The 18,077-nt window shown below is 32.2% G+C and overlaps 2 protein-coding genes across 4 annotated transcripts; one reads left to right on the top strand and one right to left on the bottom strand.

The window, feature by feature from the left end:
• On the top strand, positions 1–8,583 carry LOC145233151 (fibronectin-like). 2 transcript variants are annotated; one of them, XM_080098164.1, is made up of 28 exons: positions 1–132; positions 305–414; positions 1,471–1,636; positions 2,437–2,559; positions 2,729–2,869; positions 2,933–3,092; positions 3,268–3,359; positions 3,525–3,573; positions 3,662–3,728; positions 3,917–4,050; positions 4,291–4,322; positions 4,494–4,613; positions 4,855–4,982; positions 5,147–5,311; positions 5,374–5,476; positions 5,536–5,656; positions 5,741–5,868; positions 6,053–6,217; positions 6,285–6,374; positions 6,433–6,509; positions 6,573–6,666; positions 6,729–6,930; positions 6,994–7,151; positions 7,283–7,403; positions 7,643–7,749; positions 7,826–7,901; positions 8,267–8,416; positions 8,476–8,583. In XM_080098164.1, exons 1-28 carry the CDS (start codon positions 60–62, stop codon positions 8,495–8,497), a joined length of 3,174 nt encoding a protein of 1,057 aa, XP_079954290.1. In that variant the 5' UTR covers positions 1–59; the 3' UTR covers positions 8,498–8,583. The 2 variants fall into 2 exon arrangements, with proteins under 2 accessions (XP_079954290.1, XP_079954941.1); XM_080098815.1 differs by lacking the exon at positions 6,285–6,374.
• Positions 8,584–9,253: 670 nt separating this feature from the next.
• On the bottom strand, positions 9,254–17,422 carry LOC145231468 (uncharacterized). Of its 2 annotated transcripts, XM_080096432.1 has the most exons (26): positions 17,126–17,422; positions 16,819–16,958; positions 16,483–16,601; positions 16,169–16,299; positions 15,784–15,945; positions 15,612–15,726; positions 15,402–15,555; positions 14,897–15,160; positions 14,746–14,803; positions 14,534–14,686; positions 14,312–14,409; positions 14,009–14,155; positions 13,877–13,955; positions 12,820–12,990; positions 12,581–12,754; positions 12,280–12,390; positions 12,076–12,219; positions 11,860–12,017; positions 11,624–11,690; positions 11,343–11,480; positions 11,046–11,243; positions 10,841–10,978; positions 10,566–10,757; positions 10,297–10,396; positions 10,021–10,108; positions 9,254–9,944 (listed from the first exon to the last, which is right to left on the bottom strand). In XM_080096432.1, exons 1-26 carry the CDS (start codon positions 17,229–17,231, stop codon positions 9,777–9,779), a joined length of 3,573 nt encoding a protein of 1,190 aa, XP_079952558.1. In that variant the 5' UTR covers positions 17,232–17,422; the 3' UTR covers positions 9,254–9,776. The 2 variants fall into 2 exon arrangements, with proteins under 2 accessions (XP_079952558.1, XP_079953265.1); XM_080097139.1 differs by lacking the exons at positions 12,581–12,754; positions 12,820–12,990 and having other exon boundaries at positions 17,126–17,413.
• Between the last annotated feature and the right edge of the window lie 655 nt (positions 17,423–18,077).

Raw genomic sequence — 18,077 nt, 5'->3', positions numbered from 1 at the left:
TTTTCTCATGGCTTGTTTCCCGATAGCAGTTGAAATTCATTGGTAAATTGACAGACGTTATGGCTAATTTCAATTTTCGTTATTTTGTTTTTCTTGTGTGTATTTGTGGATATTTATTCGAGGAATCACTTGGTAGGTACATTTGTTCTTATTGTATATAGGCTATTTGTGGTAGTTTCATGAACCGGTTTAGACGCGTTTTCAGTTAGGTAACGAGACGCATTTGTAAGCAATGAAAACATTTGTTATCAATTCCAAACAGTATCTTGCGTATCGCTTCTTAAGTATATGTTTTGCTTTTTAGGACTTGTGGACCTTCAAGCACCAAAAAACTTCCAAGCGGACCCCAACAGAGTGAGAGATGTTTCTTTGCTCTTGACATGGAGTCCAGTACGAAAAGCATCATTTTACAAGGTAAGAAAATTTTAAAGTGGTGTGGACGATCTTTGTTAAATTAAATAACTCAGGCAATATAAGGCTCCAAGTAAGCTTTAACTAATTCATCTTAAAATTAAACCAACGAATCTTGAGCTGGGTTTATTTCACCGCGTGAACCAATATTCCAATTCTACCAAATCTTACATCCGTATGAACATTAAATTAAACTTGTTAACCAAGAGCCGAACCGGAACTAAACCCAAACCCGCGAACCGGTTTGAGCGGTTTAATTCATTAAATTCCAATCGAACCCGAAGCGTAAAACTATAAGCAACATTTTCCTAAAACCCGAACCGGAGTTGAACCCTATATTTTGTTTGGCATTAAACATGGACCAGAAAAAATGCAGCCAGTATGTTTTACTTGTGAACGCCACCACAATTTTAAGACAAACGTAATAAAGAATCCGCGAGATTAAAGGTATAGGGCGTTCCGAAGTGATGAAATTTTTAAAAACAGAAAACCGTTCGCACCGTGTAGTTTGTCCCAACCGGAAACTATATATTTTTTGCATCCTGTACCGAAACCAAACCTGTACCCAGTGTTTTTTTAAGGTGTTTTGGGGGACCGAAACGGTCCCCCAAATTTCTCCAGCGGTTTCCCAAAATTTGCCAGTAGCCTAATAAATAATTCGTTTAAGCAAATATGGCTATTTTTTGGTATTTAAATGAAACACTTGCGGTCTCTTAAAACTACTTAGCGGTCACCCAAACCAAACCTTAAAAAAACCCTGCCTGTACTCATACGACATGCGATTCGACTCGCTGCTTTGGTAATTATGGTGATATAACCAGAACACTTTCATAACCACGTTGTTTAGAAATGTAACTAGCTCGTACAATTTTGAAAGTCAATTTATATATACGCTGTTCGATCGTTTGCTAAGAAATTTGTAGGCTACGTGCGATAATTAAGAGTAGGCTATAGTTCCCCCGAACAACCCCACTTCACAAAATGACGATTTTTATAATTTGATCATATGTGTACACCTTATTTTGTGCTGTTTTTTTTAATGCAAAATTAAACTTACAGATTCAAATTAAGCCACCAACACCTTCAGCATCAGGAATTGGTCGTAATATCATCAATCCATATACACTTGTTGAAGGATTAAAACCTGACACAGAATATCAGTTTACATTATTTGCAGTGCATGACACAAGCCAAAGCAATCCAACTGTTACAGTGCAGCAAACTGGTATTTATGATGTTGATGAAGTACTTTGACTAAAAACTGTATCTAATTTTAAATAGCATTTTCTACAACCTACAACACTTTGTTGGTTTTATGACAACAAAGTTTTAAAAAGCAGTAATTCTTGAACAACTTCTACATCACAAGTATCTATAAAAAAAAATTATTTGTCCAAATACCAGGCCTGGATAATCCAAACAAACAATATAAAATTCTAACCTATAAATCTGGAAAATTTGTTAAAAACTTGCAACAGTTAATTGTCATTTAAATGAAAAATAAAATGACAGCATAAACCAATTTTAGTTGACTGTAAATTACAATTATAGTTGATTTTATTGAAAGGTTGGAAGCCCAGTACCAACCAGTACATTTAAACTATGGCTTTTTAAAACTTCAGTATATAAATATATTATGGGATTTATTCCAACATCCCATTTTGAAGTGGAAAAAATGTAACTTAAGAATGTAATTCTTAAAATATTGTAAAAATTCTTTGAAAAAAATGTTTTAAAAATTGTGATATTTGTTTGCTAGTTATTTTTTAAACTGAATAAATTTGGTAACCCATTATGTCTTAAATTGTTTTTGGTTACTCATTTTTTAAACATCAGGATGCTGATAATTCTTGTGTATTTTGATATTTAAACACATGTTGCATAACACTAAAGTCTTAATTTTACACTACTATTTTTTTTATTAATGCTATATTTATATTTTATTGTATTAATAAAATAATTTATCAAATATAAAAAATAAATAAAATAACAAACTGTAATCAAAACATTTTTTTGCTAATTCAGCCCTTCCAGCTCCCAAACATGCTTCAGTTGTACAAGATTCTCTTACTCATAATTCAATGACTATTAGATGGGCAGACGTACCTGGAAGGTCTGCGTATAGAATCACCACTCAGCCATCATTAGGTTAGAAACATAAAATATAACAAGCAAAAAAAACAAGGTAGAGTTTTTTAAAATCAAGATTCTCAGTTTAATAAGAAAAGAAGTTTATTTAAGTGGAATAATTTAATTCAAATCCAACATTGGTATGTTTGTTATTTTATGTACATATTTAATTTGAAAATGTTTTTAGGTGTTCTTGGTACAGAAAGTAACATATATGGACAGGAGCGCACTCTAGAAGGATTGTCAGCTAATACACAGTACACTATCACTGTATTTGCTGTAAATTGGGTGGGGGATGGTGCTGGAATTACAATCATTCAAACTACAAGTATGAGCATTGGAAAATATTTTGATCATTAAAAAGATTTAAATTGTTCATGCATGTTTTCAGAACTACCTCCCCCACAGGATCTGAAACTAGTTCGAGCAATGCTAAGCTCCAAAACTATTGGTGTCCAATGGAGTAAGGTACCAGGGGCATATAACTATATGGTGACATACTCACATTCCAGTAGTACACAGACAACAGATGATACCTATATTGAATTAAGGTATATAAAACATATAACTATTATTGTTACTACTTTTATCAAGTACATGTAATACTTCATGGGATATATTGAATGTTAGTTGGGTAAATATCACTATGGTTTATACTTTTTGTTTCATTAATCTGTTATTTTTTTATTTCAACATTATTTCAATTTTTTGTACATTCTCTTTCAGGGATTTGAAACCAGACACCGTTTATACTGTAAATGTTGCCACCAATAATATCGCAGGTCAAAGTTCTTTTCAGTCACTAACCATAAGAACATGTAAGTTTATTAGGGTTGTTTTTAAAATAAAGGTGTTTGGAACAGCAAATATTTCATTTTGTTAGTAGTGAGCAAGACAATGCAGTTTTAAAATAAAACAAGTTCTTCTGTAAAAAATACAGTTTGTTTTATATACAACTATGGTTTTGTTTTTATATTTTGCAGTGTCCGAATGTTATCTTTCTGCAAAGGATTTCGTGGAGACTTCATTTAGGTAGATATTAAACTGCTAAATTTTCTGTCAAAAATGCATTTATTTTTTTAATTTTATTATCATTAAATGTTTTTAAATTTTAATTCAGCATTACTTGCCCTGCCCATTGTTCAAGAGTGCAAAGTCTTTTGTATGGAACAGGAGAGTACACAACTGTATGTTTTTACATTATAACACTTGATTTGTTGTCAAATATGTATTTCATTTTACAAAAATCTGAAAAGAAAATGTATAAAACCTTAAATTTTTAATAGATTTTAAAAATTACAATTTAGAAGTAAATTAACTTAAAAATAATAATTTGTGCTGAAAATAAATAACGATTAGATTTTTTTGTAAATAGGATTCATACATCTGTATTGCTGCTATACATGATGGGCATATAGATAGCAGTGTTGGTGGATATGTCATGGTCACGAAAAAAGATAAAACAATGTTTTTTGTTGGATCAACAAGAAATGGAATCACATCTAAAACGTCAGATACTGATAAATTACAAAACAGCCTTGTTAAAAGTTTATATTCTGACATTTAAGAACTTAAATATTTATTTGGAAACTAATCACATTTAACAAATTTGTTGTTTAACTAGTGTGATGCTAAACAAAATACGAGTTGTTTTTCAAGAACTCGTAATTTTGAATATGTTAAATATGCAATCTGGTGGATGAAACGCTTGTACAGTATTTTCTAACTAATCACACATCATATTTTTAGGTTTCAATATCCACACCAGTCTTTTGTTTTTGGTAAGTTTTGACTGGAAAACTTTTAGCTTTACATCTAAAAATGTCATGTAAACATTCAAAGAAATTATATGGATGTAAAATTGTACAAAACCCTTTTATCCAAGCACAATATTTCTCCCTTTATGCTGATGTATAATTAGGAGTTTAAAATAAAGTTTTGTGTTATTTCAGGCCTCCAACCTCCTCAAAATTTAACAATTACTGGAACTGTAAAACACAATGAAATGGTTGTGAAATGGAGTCCTGTGCGTGGGGCAGCAATGTACAGAATCAGTGTTTTGCCAAATGAAGGTTTTTTACCAACTTCTACCATTATGTGCATAAACAATTTTCACTTTGTACTTTGTTTTTAATACCAACCCATATTGCAGGATGTTATATTTAGGAATGTAGTTTTCCATAATTCACCAATATGTAATATTTTTTTGCATGTTTTTGTTGCTTTTGTTTTGTTTTACAAATGTTGCCTACAAAAGGTTATTAAGCTAAGCACAATTTTGATAAAAATTTAAATGTAATTAACTTTTTACAGGTGGCAGTGACATTTTACGACCTGAAACCAAAGTTGTCATAACAAACCTAAAACCAAATGTAACATACACAGTTTATGTTAGTGCAACATCTAGTGATGAATCAAGTGAAGCAGCCAAAGTTACACAAGTATTTGCCCTAATTTGTTACTATTTTCAACAACAAAATATTTTGTTAATTATTTACCTACTTCAAATGAACTATTGCTACCTCTTCGATATTTGCCTTGATACCTACAGATTAAGAACAACTACCATATGTATTTTTTTTAATGATTTTGTTATTTTATCAAGACCACTGGTTTACCAGCACCCACAAGAGTTCAAGTTCCCCAATATTCTATAAATTCAACATCATTCAACATCGATTGGCAACATGTTGTTGGTGCAGACAGTTATGTTGTAACTGTAAAAACAGACTTGAAAATTTATTTTGATCAGGAGACCAAAAATAATTCAGTAGGTGCTTTTCATGTGAACTGTTAGGAATTTAGCAGTATTTTAGTTTTATTTTATTTTAGATAACTGCAAAAGGTTTGATTGGTGGAACTCTTTACAACATATCTGTTTATGCAATGAACAAAAATGGAATAGGACAAGCTATGTTGCTACAGCAATACACAGGTAAGTCCTAAAAAATAATTTTTTAAAATATTTTATTATTAAAATAAAAATCTTTTCAGCACTTTCGGCACCAAGTGACTTAGCTGTTGCGACTATCACCTCTGAAAGTATGAAATTAGTGTGGAGCAAAGTGTATGGTGCAACTGCTTACAAATTAAGTTTTTCCCCATGCTGCCATAGGTATAAACTTACTTTATACTAAAAAGTGTGTTATTTTACCCATTTATTTAAGAGATTAAAGTTTTACCATATTATGTGCAATAGAGAACAAGTTGTGACTGAACCATTCTACTGGTTAAAGAACCTTACATCGAACACAGAATTCACCATAAACATTGTGGCAAGCAATTCACTAAATGATAGTAAACCTGTGATGCTTAAGCAGCGGACAGGTACATTGAATCATAAATTGCAATTTGAACTAGTAAAAAATATTAAAGCATGTTTACAATTTAAATTATAAAAGATCATTATAACATTGTTTTCCTTTTTGTGCTTTGATGCAAATGAAAGCATGATGGTGTTGTTTTTGTAATACAATTAAGAAAAATAAAATAACCACAAGCTCATTTAAAGGCCTTGGGCCACCTGTTGAAATTGGAATTTTTCCCGGAACACTCACACATTCAAGTGCAGAGATTATGTGGAAAGAATTACATGATGCAACTAATTATGTGGTCATTGTAAACAGCCAATCAAATCAAAAAATATTTGTCAATGAAACAAAAGTAACACTTCAAGGTAAAGTGTTTTTCGATTGTTGCACATTTGCATTAAAGCACATTTGACAGTAAAATATGATTTGCAGAACTGAAACCTGATTCTAATCACACAATTGTGGTTTTTGGTCAAAATGACATTGGAGATGGAGTTAAAGCATTCTTTCAGTTTACCACATGTATGAGATTTTATAATTTATTTATGTAGAAGATTTTAATCTAACTTAATTTATGTAGTGCTCTCACCACCCCAGAACGTCAGAGTTGAACATATTCAGAGTTTGTCACCAACTTTAAAAATATATTGGGACAAGGTATGTTGTGTGCGAAAACTGTAACAAAATAATCATTAAAATGTAACATGCATTCTTCAAAAGGTGAATGGAATATCACTGTATTCATTGTCTTGTGAACCGAGCACCAATATCTCTGGCATTGGAAATCACTCTACTCATTCTGCAACTTTATCTGGTACTTTTTTGATGGTTTTAATAAGTATTGGAAAATGTACATTTCTTGCTTTGTTTTTTTAGGTTTTACAGCTGGACATGTGTACAACATCAGTCTTGTGGCTTTGTCTGGGTCTAAGTTTAGCTCAAATGTACCTTATACACTAGACACCAGCAAACCAGACATTTCCCTGGTTGCTGGTAGCATCATTACATCCAACCAGTTTGTCATTTTTTGGAGCTCAATCAACTACAGAACAACTAAAGTTGTCCTATTGTCAAACACGTAGGCTGTATATTTTTCATACAGATTTCATCTGCATGTTAAAATGATTTTTTATATTTACAGATACACTTTGCAAAATCATGTAATTGGTTTTAATAAAAAGGAAATCTTTCTTCAAAAACCACAGTTGAACATGTTTCAACTTCAACTCTATGCTGTTCCTAAGATTATTGAATCAGAAGTTTCTGTCCAATTAATTTTGCAACATACAATTACGATAGGTAAGACTACTAGTCCAGTTGTGTTCAGAAACCTAAAAAATGTGTTAGTGGTTACGATATGTGTTAGTTTTTGTAAGAAACAGCCATTTATAAGTGCTTTTTTTAAACAAACTCAATTGTATTTTTTTTAGATGAAAGCGTTAAAGACAACAACCTTAATTTTTTCTGGTATCCTGCATTCCCACCAAACAATTTTGAGCTCATTCTCTCTTCTAATGGAGCTGATCATGCCAAAATGTTCAACAAATCTAGGTGTGTAAAGTGTGAACTCAGGGTCAGAAATGCCAATGACTGTTTATAAATGCCTAAAAATATTTTCTCGTTGTTTAAAACCCTTTTGGTTAAATGTTCCAAAAGATTCTGTATATTACTACACAACTTAAGTTTGTTTATATTTTTTTTAAACGTAATTTGTAAAATCAATAAATTTTAAAATTTTACCATATAAAATGTAACACAAATTATATAAGAAAACTATTTTTTTGTTGCAGGGCAACTCTCTCACTACAAGGCAATAGGCAATATCAAAAAGTAATCAGTGTTAATGTATTTGGTCAACCTAATGGAATGTCCCTACCCATACCCAGCAGCTTTCAAGGTTAATATTGTTATTTTGCAACAGGAAAAAAGGTGATCGTACAATGAACTATATTAATATTCTTTTGTCTTTTTAGGAGGAAACTTTGGAGAAGTTTTACCCACACCAGAAAAACCAGGAAAGGAATCAACAATAGATTATGAAAAAAATAGGTTGGCATGATTTTAACCAACACCTAAACAATACCTGTTACAAATAATTTTTATGCATGCTCATTTTTAAATGTAGCAACTCAAGATGTTGTACCCAAGTCTGTACCAAACCTGCCGCAAACAAATATGTGACTAAACTTGATCAAAATGGAATATTTTGTTTTAATTATACAAACAACCGTTTTCGAAATGTTATTAGCTTTTTCATTGACCATTGAAATATCATTTAAAAACAAGATGACACTGCAGTTGAAAAATAAAAAAAAAACATGTTAAGAAACCTAAAATTTTTATTTAAAATCATTTTTTTAATGTTAAAGTTTATGCTGAGTTGATTTATCAATCTTTGCTGTGTTTACTTTTAGAACCAATGAAGATGATGAAAAAATGAAAAAAGAGGCCTCAAGTCAAACATGGATAATAATAGTGATTGTAGTGGGAATTGTTATTGTTTTATTTATAATTATTTGTGCAGCATGTGTTTGGGAAACCTGTTGGCGAAAACCACTTTTACGGTAAGTATGCCTTTACGACCTGAATAATGATATCTATAACTTCATTGTTTTATTTACAGTTCTAGTGGCTGTTGCGGATGATTATGCGAGAGTGTGAATTGTTTATCATCACTGCAAAACATGTTTTTTTTTATTGATTTTCGAATAAACCAAACTTTTTTGATTTGTCTGCAATTTTTTTAGCAAAAAAACTAAATTATCATGAAAACAACTACACATCAGCCACATTTTTTGGTTAAGTTAGGTCCTTTACATTAAACTATATGGATGGGCTCAATGACATATGTTATCAAAACAAATCTTGTTTGTTTTGTACAAATTAATAATGTGTAGTTAGCTGGGGTTGTATATCATCTAAATTCAGTGATTTTTAAAAGGTAACAACCTGAAATGAATTGATAAATGACCTGTTGTCTTATATGGGGTCAGCTCTCCCAACTACCCTTTTTAATTATTCTGTATCACTGCGCATGGTACAGGAATATGCTTAAATCACCAATGTAACCAAAAACAGAAATCAACCAGTACAATCCATAAGACAAACAGATTCAACCAGTATTCACAATTTTCTCACAAAAATACATGTGTTATGTCAAAGGTTCAGGCATCTTTAGTTCCTTATTTAATTTATTTTTAGTACAACTAGCACAAATCAGACTTACTTAAAAATTTGGATGAGTAATGTGAAATTTGTTTGCTCTTTACAACTGATATAAAAAAGTGTTTGAAGATGATCCTAATTATAGTTATAAAGAGAAACATTACCAAATGACGTTATATTTTATTTGATTCTGAATAGAGTGTCGGCTACAATTACATCTCAGGTACACATGGGAGTATAATAAATTCAACTAAATTTTTATTGTATAGGATATATTCAACTCCTTGTACTGTATATTAATCTATCAATACAAAATGTACTTGCCTGCAAAACTATCTGGGTGAAGTATTGGAATATAGGTAATTTACATGACAACTACAATTGGAACTAGCAAACATATTCAGTAATAAACAATTACTTCGTGACCCACCATTTATGTTCAAATACAAAGAATAAACATACACTTTTCTCATGTGTTGCTGGTAAATGCCACTATTTTGTGTTTGTATATTTACAGCTCTTCAATTTGACTTTTGCTGTACAGCTAAAAAATGCATGATTAAAAACAACTGTGTGAGGCCTCATAAGTTTAAAAATGCAGAAACAAAAATGATACGAAAAATGTGCACAACTCACAAATTATATGCCATTGAACATATATCAAAAACCAAGACTTTTTTGCAAAACTCCTCTGGCACAACCATAACAACTTTATATTTATAAAGTTAATTTTACATTTGAACAATGAACAATGATTTCTTATTCTTCAATTTCTTCAGGTTCATCTGAATCTACGATAGGAAGAATTCTGCCCCCAAACCTTGGATCACAGTAATGTGTAGACACCACATAGGGTCGGCCGTTGCAACAAGCTTTATCACCACCTTTACGTAGAATTACTCCACGGCAGCACAGGTGGGTGCTTAGCTAAAACACATTTTTTCGATTTAAAATTTGTCAAAACAATAATACTTTGTACTTTGTTTTAGCCAGGTTTACTTACATCAAACAATTTTGTTTTGCAGCAACCTTTAATTGCAGAATTGTATGGTAATATTGAACAGCAAGAATTTAATCCATTTTGTTTAAATCTAAAAATTCAAAAAAGGTAAACGGTTTAGAGATAAAAAATCATAAACATAAAAAATCTTTATGTGCTGCACAATTACATTTGCTTTAAAATTATTTAAGTATGTCTAGAAACACTAAAACACAACACAACAACTTTAAGCTTTACATCAGTTTCCAAGCCTAAGAAATATTGTAAATGTAACACCACCTTCTTTGTCCACCACAACAAAGAACCAAGTTTGAGTTGTATGAAAATCGTCCACAGCACTTATCATGAGCTGGTCTGGTTTTTCGACAGACTGTAGTTACTAAAAAATCAATTATACCAAAGTAGGTTAAATTAATGTTTGCAAACAATAAAACAATATCGTCCTGTGCAACTTCTGAACTGGAAAAGGGGAACAACATCTTATATTCAAGAACAGGGAATTCACAATTAACACATAAACAACAGTTAAGATTTGTAGAATTATATACATTTGGATTGTTTCCGGCAGCTTGGAGTGCTAGCTTTATCCCATTCTCCATTGCTCTGACAATTTAAGTTGGGAAATCCAACCAATTTGTATGAAACTGGGCATTTAAAAGAGCACTTAGATCCAACATTGAACTTGCTTGAGCATTTCATTTGTATATTTGTAGATGGTGTGACAGCTTTACAGGTTTCATCTGAGAAAAAATTTATGTTTTAAAGTTTCATGGAAATTATTTGTTCAAATAATTGGTTAAAAATTACTAAGCAATTATCTCACTTGCAAATGAACAAGTTTTTCCACATGGTCCATCACAGTTACATGTTCTTCCTCCACTACATTGTTCATCACCTGAGCATGGACTGGGACAAACACGATTCCTTTTTCGAGCTACTGGCAGGTTTCTTTTGGGGCACTCTGAAATAACCCCAAAACAACTCTGTATATAATTGACCAACACTATTTGAATTCCATTGTCACTTACGGATTGTTTTCTTGACACAGTTTGGCATGCTTGGTTTGTCCCACCTTGCAATACTCTGACAGTTAAGGTTAGGTAGGCCCTTCAATTGCATGTTAGCAGCACAGGTGAAAACACATTTTGATCCAACATTCAAGTTATTGCTGCATTGAACTTGCAGTCCCAAAGGCATTTGTGCAATTACATTTGGACACTGAATTGCTTTAAATGCAAGGAAAACAATAGTCATGTTTACCATCAATGGCTGGATTATTTATTTATAATGTAAACTATAAATGTTTAATTGTTATTTTTACTTACCAGGGTGAGCACATGACTTTCCACATGGCCCATCACACAAACATTTTAGAGGTGGTGAACATTGAGCATCACTGACACAGTAGGGTTTGCAAACTCTTCCTCGTTGTCTTGCTACTGGTAAATTTCGTCTTGCACATTCTAAAAATGTGAGTTTTGCAATAATTTATGTCTTGTTATACCATATGTTAGTTAAAATTTTGAATTTCTGCCATAATGGCCTAGGAATTTGCATTTCTTCTCAAGACAAAAATGCATTAGAGTAAGACAAAGATTTTTCTTACTTATTTGTTTTTGCAGTGTTGCAGGTTTTGTTGTGGATGGTTTAGGTGTTGCTGTAGTTGCTGGAGTCTAAAAGATTCAATGTATCTTTGTAAGTTTTTTGTCTGCATTACAGTGAATAATAATCAACTTTTACCAATACAGTTTTTCCTTGTGCAAGAGTATATAAAACTTTGAGATATAATCATTCTTATCCTTCATAATCACATTTTGTAAAAACAAACATAGGATATATTACCTTCACAACCTTTACATCAATGACATTGCAAAGATCTTCTTCACAACATTTTACATTGCAGTTTGTGATATTTGCTGTTGGAATTATGCCTTTTACTGCATTGCATGTTTGTTTGTTGCAAGCCAGGTTGGATGAACACTGGGCAATGTCAATGTACACTACAAAAAATATTTTGCCTTAACATATTAGATTGACAATAACAAAATAAAAACTCACCAGTTTGTCCAAAAACAAGGACTTGTACTGAGGTAAGTTGACAAACATTTTGACTTGCTGGGCATGTTGATTTTACAAGTGATGAATTAGTTGGTTGTTGTGTAAGGTGTGTTGAGTACCCAGAGAAACATTGGATGGTTTCAACTAAAAGAAAAACAACTGTTTGTTGTTGTCACATGCTTTTTTTGTATCAATAAGATTTACCTTCTTCGCAGTGCTTTCCACTGTGTCCAGTAGGACAATAGCACACATAATTTGCATTTCCAGTGGGTTTGCATGACCCACCATTTAGGCAAGGATTGATGGCACATGAATCTACATAAACATCATTTAAATCAAAGATTAAATCTTGAATATATTTATTTATTTTAATCTCTTTCATGTTTTTTGCATCTTTTTTATTTTATTAGCCATGCATCTTTTCTTGTTTATTAGCATTTTCCAAAATACAACAGTGCACTGTACCATATAAAAAGTAACAAAACATTTAAACAATAAAACTGACTAGGCAACTCCTGCTCATTCAAATTTATTGATTCTGGTGAATTACACAAGACACCCTCACAGCACTGAGCTTCACAGGAGTTAACTTCAAAATCCTGCAAAATACTTTTCATTGCTTGGCAGTTGAAATTTTGACACTGTGAAGATGGTAAGCATGTTCCTTGCTTAACTATCACTTTAAAAGAAAATATTTAAGTTAAACTGCTTAGTGATCTCTGAGTAAATACTGGAAAAACATACTTGGTTGTTCTAAAATTGAAACTTCATAAGAAATGAGACCACAACTTAAAGACTGATTAACAATCTCCAAATTTGTTAAAAGATTTGAGGAACATTCTGCTTTTTTGAAATCATTTGCAATTGAAACTCCATTTACAACAGTTGTCATTCCAACAAAACACTGCAATTCCTCTGAAGAAAATAAGTTTAAATACACTAAAGCAGTTGTTTTACATGTCATACCAATACCTGCATAACTTCCAGTAAAAATAAGACAAACACAACCAATGAACAGAATCATGATAATTTGTACAAATTTTAATGCTCGTGCTGTCTCGGTGAAGACCAACTGTCAAAATCTCACAACTTCCGGTGTTAACATAGCCCTGGGCACCTTTTTACCTGATGTTGTCTGTAGCTCATATGTAAAACTGATAATTATAACAGTGGTGACCTGACAACTTTCAAAATATCCGACCTTGGGCAATTAAAATTTTATTTTGCAAAAGTTTGTTCAACTGCCAGCTACAATTAACTTACTACACACACACACAAACACTTTAAATTAGATTTTTATAGAAACTGCAAATGTGTTAAAAAAAAACTTTTCAACAAAGAATAAAACTAGATGACCTTAAATGTTTACATGTATGCAATGTGTACCTAAATTTGAAAAACTAGTTATAAAACAGTTAAGTACTTTAATGAATAAATAAGCATCAATAATTTGTTGACAATAATTAATTAAAAAGCAAATGCTTCTGACTCAAAATCAGTAGACACAAGTTTGGTATAATCGAAATATATTTTACACCTATGGAGGCAATTCTGATGATTCTTAGTTTTTACTCATATACTGAAAGAGTTTTGACTCAGTAATGATGGATGCCTACTATTAGAGGGACACATTCTTTCAGACACATTCAGACAATTGTCCGCTTTAAGCTTTATTTCGCAGTCAACCCTAATAGGTGAATTTAAAAAAATCTGAGATAAGATAGACACAAAAAATTTAAACACCCCCAAAAAGGCTAGTTTTATTTTGTGTGTTTATTATCTGAATTTATTTTAAACATACCGCATGATGAATGATTTTTGTTCACTTCATAACAAGTTTGGCTTTCCAGCATGGGGCCAATGCAACCATCCTTTCCAGTCTGCATAAATAGTGATCAGTATCCAAACATCAAACTCATTCAAAGATGCTTACCTCCCCATTAAGACAAACACGTGTTCGTGTAACATTTCCTGGTCCACAAGTAACAGGACATGATGCAAATGCTGACCATTCTCCCCATTTAGGACAATTTTGGCCATTGCAATTAACAATTTGTGTGCTGGGGCCAGCACAGCTCACCTAAAAAGTGATGTAAAAATAGAAAAATGTAAGATTTTTTGTGTGTAACATGTCACTCTGAAAATATCATTAACTAGTAATTTTACTAGTATTTTTTTAATGGAGTAGCTATAAAGTCATAGTTTGGCAGATCAACATGAAAAACTAAGTACCAACCGTATTGTTATCACTATTGAGGCATGTTCTCCACCTGTTTTGGTGTCCTCCATTGCATGTGGCATCGCAAGTTGACCACTCGCCCCATGCAGTCCATGCTAAAAGATTTGTTCTTTTATGCCATGCTCGGCTTTGTTCAATATAACTTTACATCAGCATGATTCTTTTTTATTTGTTCTGTTTTCTTGTATTACCTTGTGAATAATATCCTAAAAAACTTACTTGGACAAAGATTGGTATTACAAGTTTCTTCACTCATTGATATTGTTTCTGATCCAGGACTAGAGTTACCCGGTCTGCATGTCTGCTTTTTACTCCTGGTTCCAGTACCACATGACTGAGAGCATTTAGACCAAGAGGACCATTGTTGACAAACTGCAAAGGAAAAATCTCTTTTCAAATAAAAAGTTACAATAAAGAACTAAAATATTTACCTATTGTTGAAGATGTTCCAGCATCACAGTTTGCTTCATCTTCATTTTCACGGCAATCCTACAAAACCATGTACTCCACAATAATACCCATTTGAACTAACTAATCAAGTATATATTTAAGCTGTTAAATATAGATTATTTTATCTCTTACTTGTGTTCCATCACAAAACCATGCATGGGGAATACAATTGTTTGATGTTCTACATCTATACATATTGTTTTTGCATGGTTCCAATGTGGTAAAACCAAAAAGGCTGGCAGTAGTAATAGTTGTTGGTCTAAGAGTGGTTGTTGGTTGCATGGTTGTCATGGCAGTAGTTGTTAATGGTGTTGGACATCTTCTGTCACTTAAGGTCACATCATCGATGGCTAAGTCACTTTTGAAGTTATGTCCACGCACACTAACAAATTTAACCTGAACAAGTTAAAAAATTAATATCATGTATCTAGCAATTTAATCTTACAATAAAATACAGTATTATCAAACATGTGATAAAAATAAAAATTTGTAAAAAAAGACTGAAAAGATTTTGTAGGCATTAAAAGTAAACAATTTTACTAAATATGAACTGAGGTCGGGGTGTTTGTATGAGAAAAAAATAAAAAGGTAGCAAATAAAAGGTAAGAAATGCCATTTTTAAATTTTGTTTAGATACCTGAATTGCTTGATTCCGTCCATAAATGGGTATAGCGGCTAAATGCCAGGGGCTTCCCTGTGGACCACTCTCTTTAAAAATTAACCTTACAGAAACATTGTTAACAAGTTCAAATACTGAAAGAGACCCCATACCATCTCCTTGCATGTGATACCTGCACATAACCTTGAAAATAATTTTGAATAATTACTCAAACAACATTTTTTTTACCAAAATCTTAGACAGTATTCCTTTGAATTGGTTAATTTTTTGGATTTTGCACTTATCAAAGTTGCCTGTTGATTTGGTTTTCTCCCTGAAGCCTCTGTGTAGGCATATGTTCCTACTGCAAAATGTTTCAAATCAATATCAGGTCAGTGATTACAATCATATACTCACATACAATTGTTTTCTAAAGTGTGATCAACTTTTGGACCAGTATCAACCCTTTTTCCTGATGGAGTTTTGCCTTTTCTAAAGCTCCAGTCAAAGTCATCATTTGTATCTTGCATCCAACCCACACAAATTCCGTTAATATTTTCAAAGTCACAGTCAAAAGTTTTCACTGCAATAAATTGTTATTTTTAACAAGAATAAACAACAAAGGGCTATTGTCTCACTATATGTTCTTTCACCAAGCAAAATAAACTAAAAATATATTTTTGAAGTAAATGTTTTTTTTTATAAGAATTGTTTATAATTTCAAAAACATATATGTATGGTTGTTAAGTATTTTGTTTGGTATTTTTTATCTTTTTAGACTGTTGGCAGTTTGTTACAACAAATACCTAGTGGTTTTACAGCCATCCATCGTATGACAAATCCAAACATTTGTAAAGATGCATCTGAAACAAACTTAACCAGGACTTTGTTGGTGTTGGAGTACACAGGGTTGAATGCTGTATCATAACCACAGTATCTGAAAACAAGTAAGAACGATTTTTTTGTCATAACAAATCAATGTTTACAAATTTTCTAAAATGTATTTATTTTTTGCACTTTTGAAAATAATGCGAATCTGTAAATCTAAAAAAACTCTATTAAATTTGTTCACTGTTTTTAATTTTAACTATAAATTAACAACAGATTTAAAAAAAGTTACTTTTGGCCCCCAATGAGCACAGAGGGATTGTCTCTGTCAACAATTGTAATTGAGTCTGCCCCACAGTCACTCAATTTTTGTATGGGGGCATCCTCCATATTCATGTAAACAAATTCAATCTGAATAAACAACAAAATAATTTGACATTTTGATGAGTAAGTGGCGTAAAACACAAATCAGTATGGATGCATTGTTTGGCAACAAACACCTTTTAAATCGATTAAAGTTTGTATTATATTACATAAATTTCTTAACCAGGCGCGAGGGAGTACCGTTGACATACACATCCACAGCAGCTAATTGAAAAGGGGACTGGAAAATGCAGTCCTGCTTTACCTTAACCAAGTATTTTTTTGAAACGCTGATTGTCCATGAACAGTTTGACATTGCTGGATACATAGATGGAAAATTTGGACTTGCAATGTAACCAGACATTCCACTGTGATACCCTCTGCAACTTCCACGCATATTTCGCGCTGAAACACAAATGCGTTTGATCAATTATATTGTTTGAATTTGCTGAACTGTTGTTCAATTTTACTAAACAAGTGCATGTTGGTTAAGTTCGTTTTTACATTGTTAACAAGTTAAAGATAGTCATAATCAAATCTTTAACCCTGTGCTAAGTATTCGATACACTTACGCTTGGTATAAATTGCTCGTTTCGATCTTCTGTGGGACGTCTCGGCGCACGAATTGTGAATACCCAACAATAATTGCAGAACAACGATACACAATAAAAAGCGCATTTTTCTGTGCTGGTGTGTAATTTTCCTGCAAAGGTGAAACTGACATGTCAACGAGCAAGATGAAAACACTGCCAAAGGCCCTTTTTATTACGCTTGTTTGTAACGTTCTCAAAAAGCTGCCTTTTTGTATACCACTATCAAACACTATTTTACCCAGCAATCAAGCAGCACATAAACTAACAATAATGTTGATTTAGGTATATCTGTGCTTAATTTTATCCATCTCTCAAATGCTGTCACTTTCTTACGATTGTCGTTGTCTAATTTGTCACATTACTTTTTGAAACAAAACTAGATCCGTTTCGTCAGTCAAAATTTGCCCTTGGCAATTTTACAGATCTGTATTCAAACCGGTTTATCAAATCGTACAGCGTGTTTCGGCACGAGAAAATTAGAAGGGTAGGGATTTAATGTCCTGAATCACGGGTGATAATTGCTTTGATAAAGATTTTCCTCAACTATCGACAAGAACGCTATATGAGTAACATGAGTAGTCAATTCTATATATTTCTTTGTTTCATTACGCATAAAAGAGTTCATTTTTATCGCAATACGAAGAAAGCCTGAAGGCCAAATGAGTTAGTTTGCTTACGCATACGCGGTGCCGGTAGGCATTACAACGTATTTTTGATGTTGTTTGTTTGTTTGTTTGTTTTTTGATGTGTTAACATATTCTGCAGTATTTTTGATTCTCGGTTAACAAAGTTGTCCTTTGACGTCACTATGGAATGTATGCAATGTTAAACGCAATATGTCATAGATAGATCAAAAAAATGCTTGGCCAAAAAGGTGTAAGTTAATACAGTATTGCACTTTGTTTACATCTTAATTGAAAAAATAATCCAT

This window comes from Phallusia mammillata, chromosome 1, assembly GCF_965637545.1.
Source record: "Phallusia mammillata chromosome 1, kaPhaMamm4.hap1.1, whole genome shotgun sequence".
Taxonomy (NCBI): Eukaryota; Metazoa; Chordata; class Ascidiacea; order Phlebobranchia; family Ascidiidae; genus Phallusia; species Phallusia mammillata.
This window is presented reverse-complemented; position numbering and strand designations above follow the sequence as displayed.

Bases quoted from the DNA above. Each gene is read 5' to 3' on its own strand.
- LOC145231468 (XM_080096432.1), bottom strand. From the start codon at position 17,231: ATGCGCTTTTTATTGTGTATCGTTGTTCTGCAATTATTGTTGGGTATT. The intron at 12,991-13,876 runs GTATGTTTAAAA...TATTTTCTTCAG, and splicing joins CAAAAATCATTCATCATGCG to AGGAATTGCAGTGTTTTGTT. The intron at 12,018-12,075 runs GTGAGTTTTTAT...TATTTTTTGTAG, and splicing joins CCTTGTTTTTGGACAAACTG to TGTACATTGACATTGCCCAG.
- LOC145233151 (XM_080098164.1), top strand. From the start codon at position 60: ATGGCTAATTTCAATTTTCGTTATTTTGTTTTTCTTGTGTGTATTTGT. The intron at 4,323-4,493 runs GTAAGTTTTGAC...GTGTTATTTCAG, and splicing joins ACACCAGTCTTTTGTTTTTG to GCCTCCAACCTCCTCAAAAT. The intron at 8,417-8,475 runs GTAAGTATGCCT...TTTTATTTACAG, and splicing joins TGGCGAAAACCACTTTTACG to TTCTAGTGGCTGTTGCGGAT.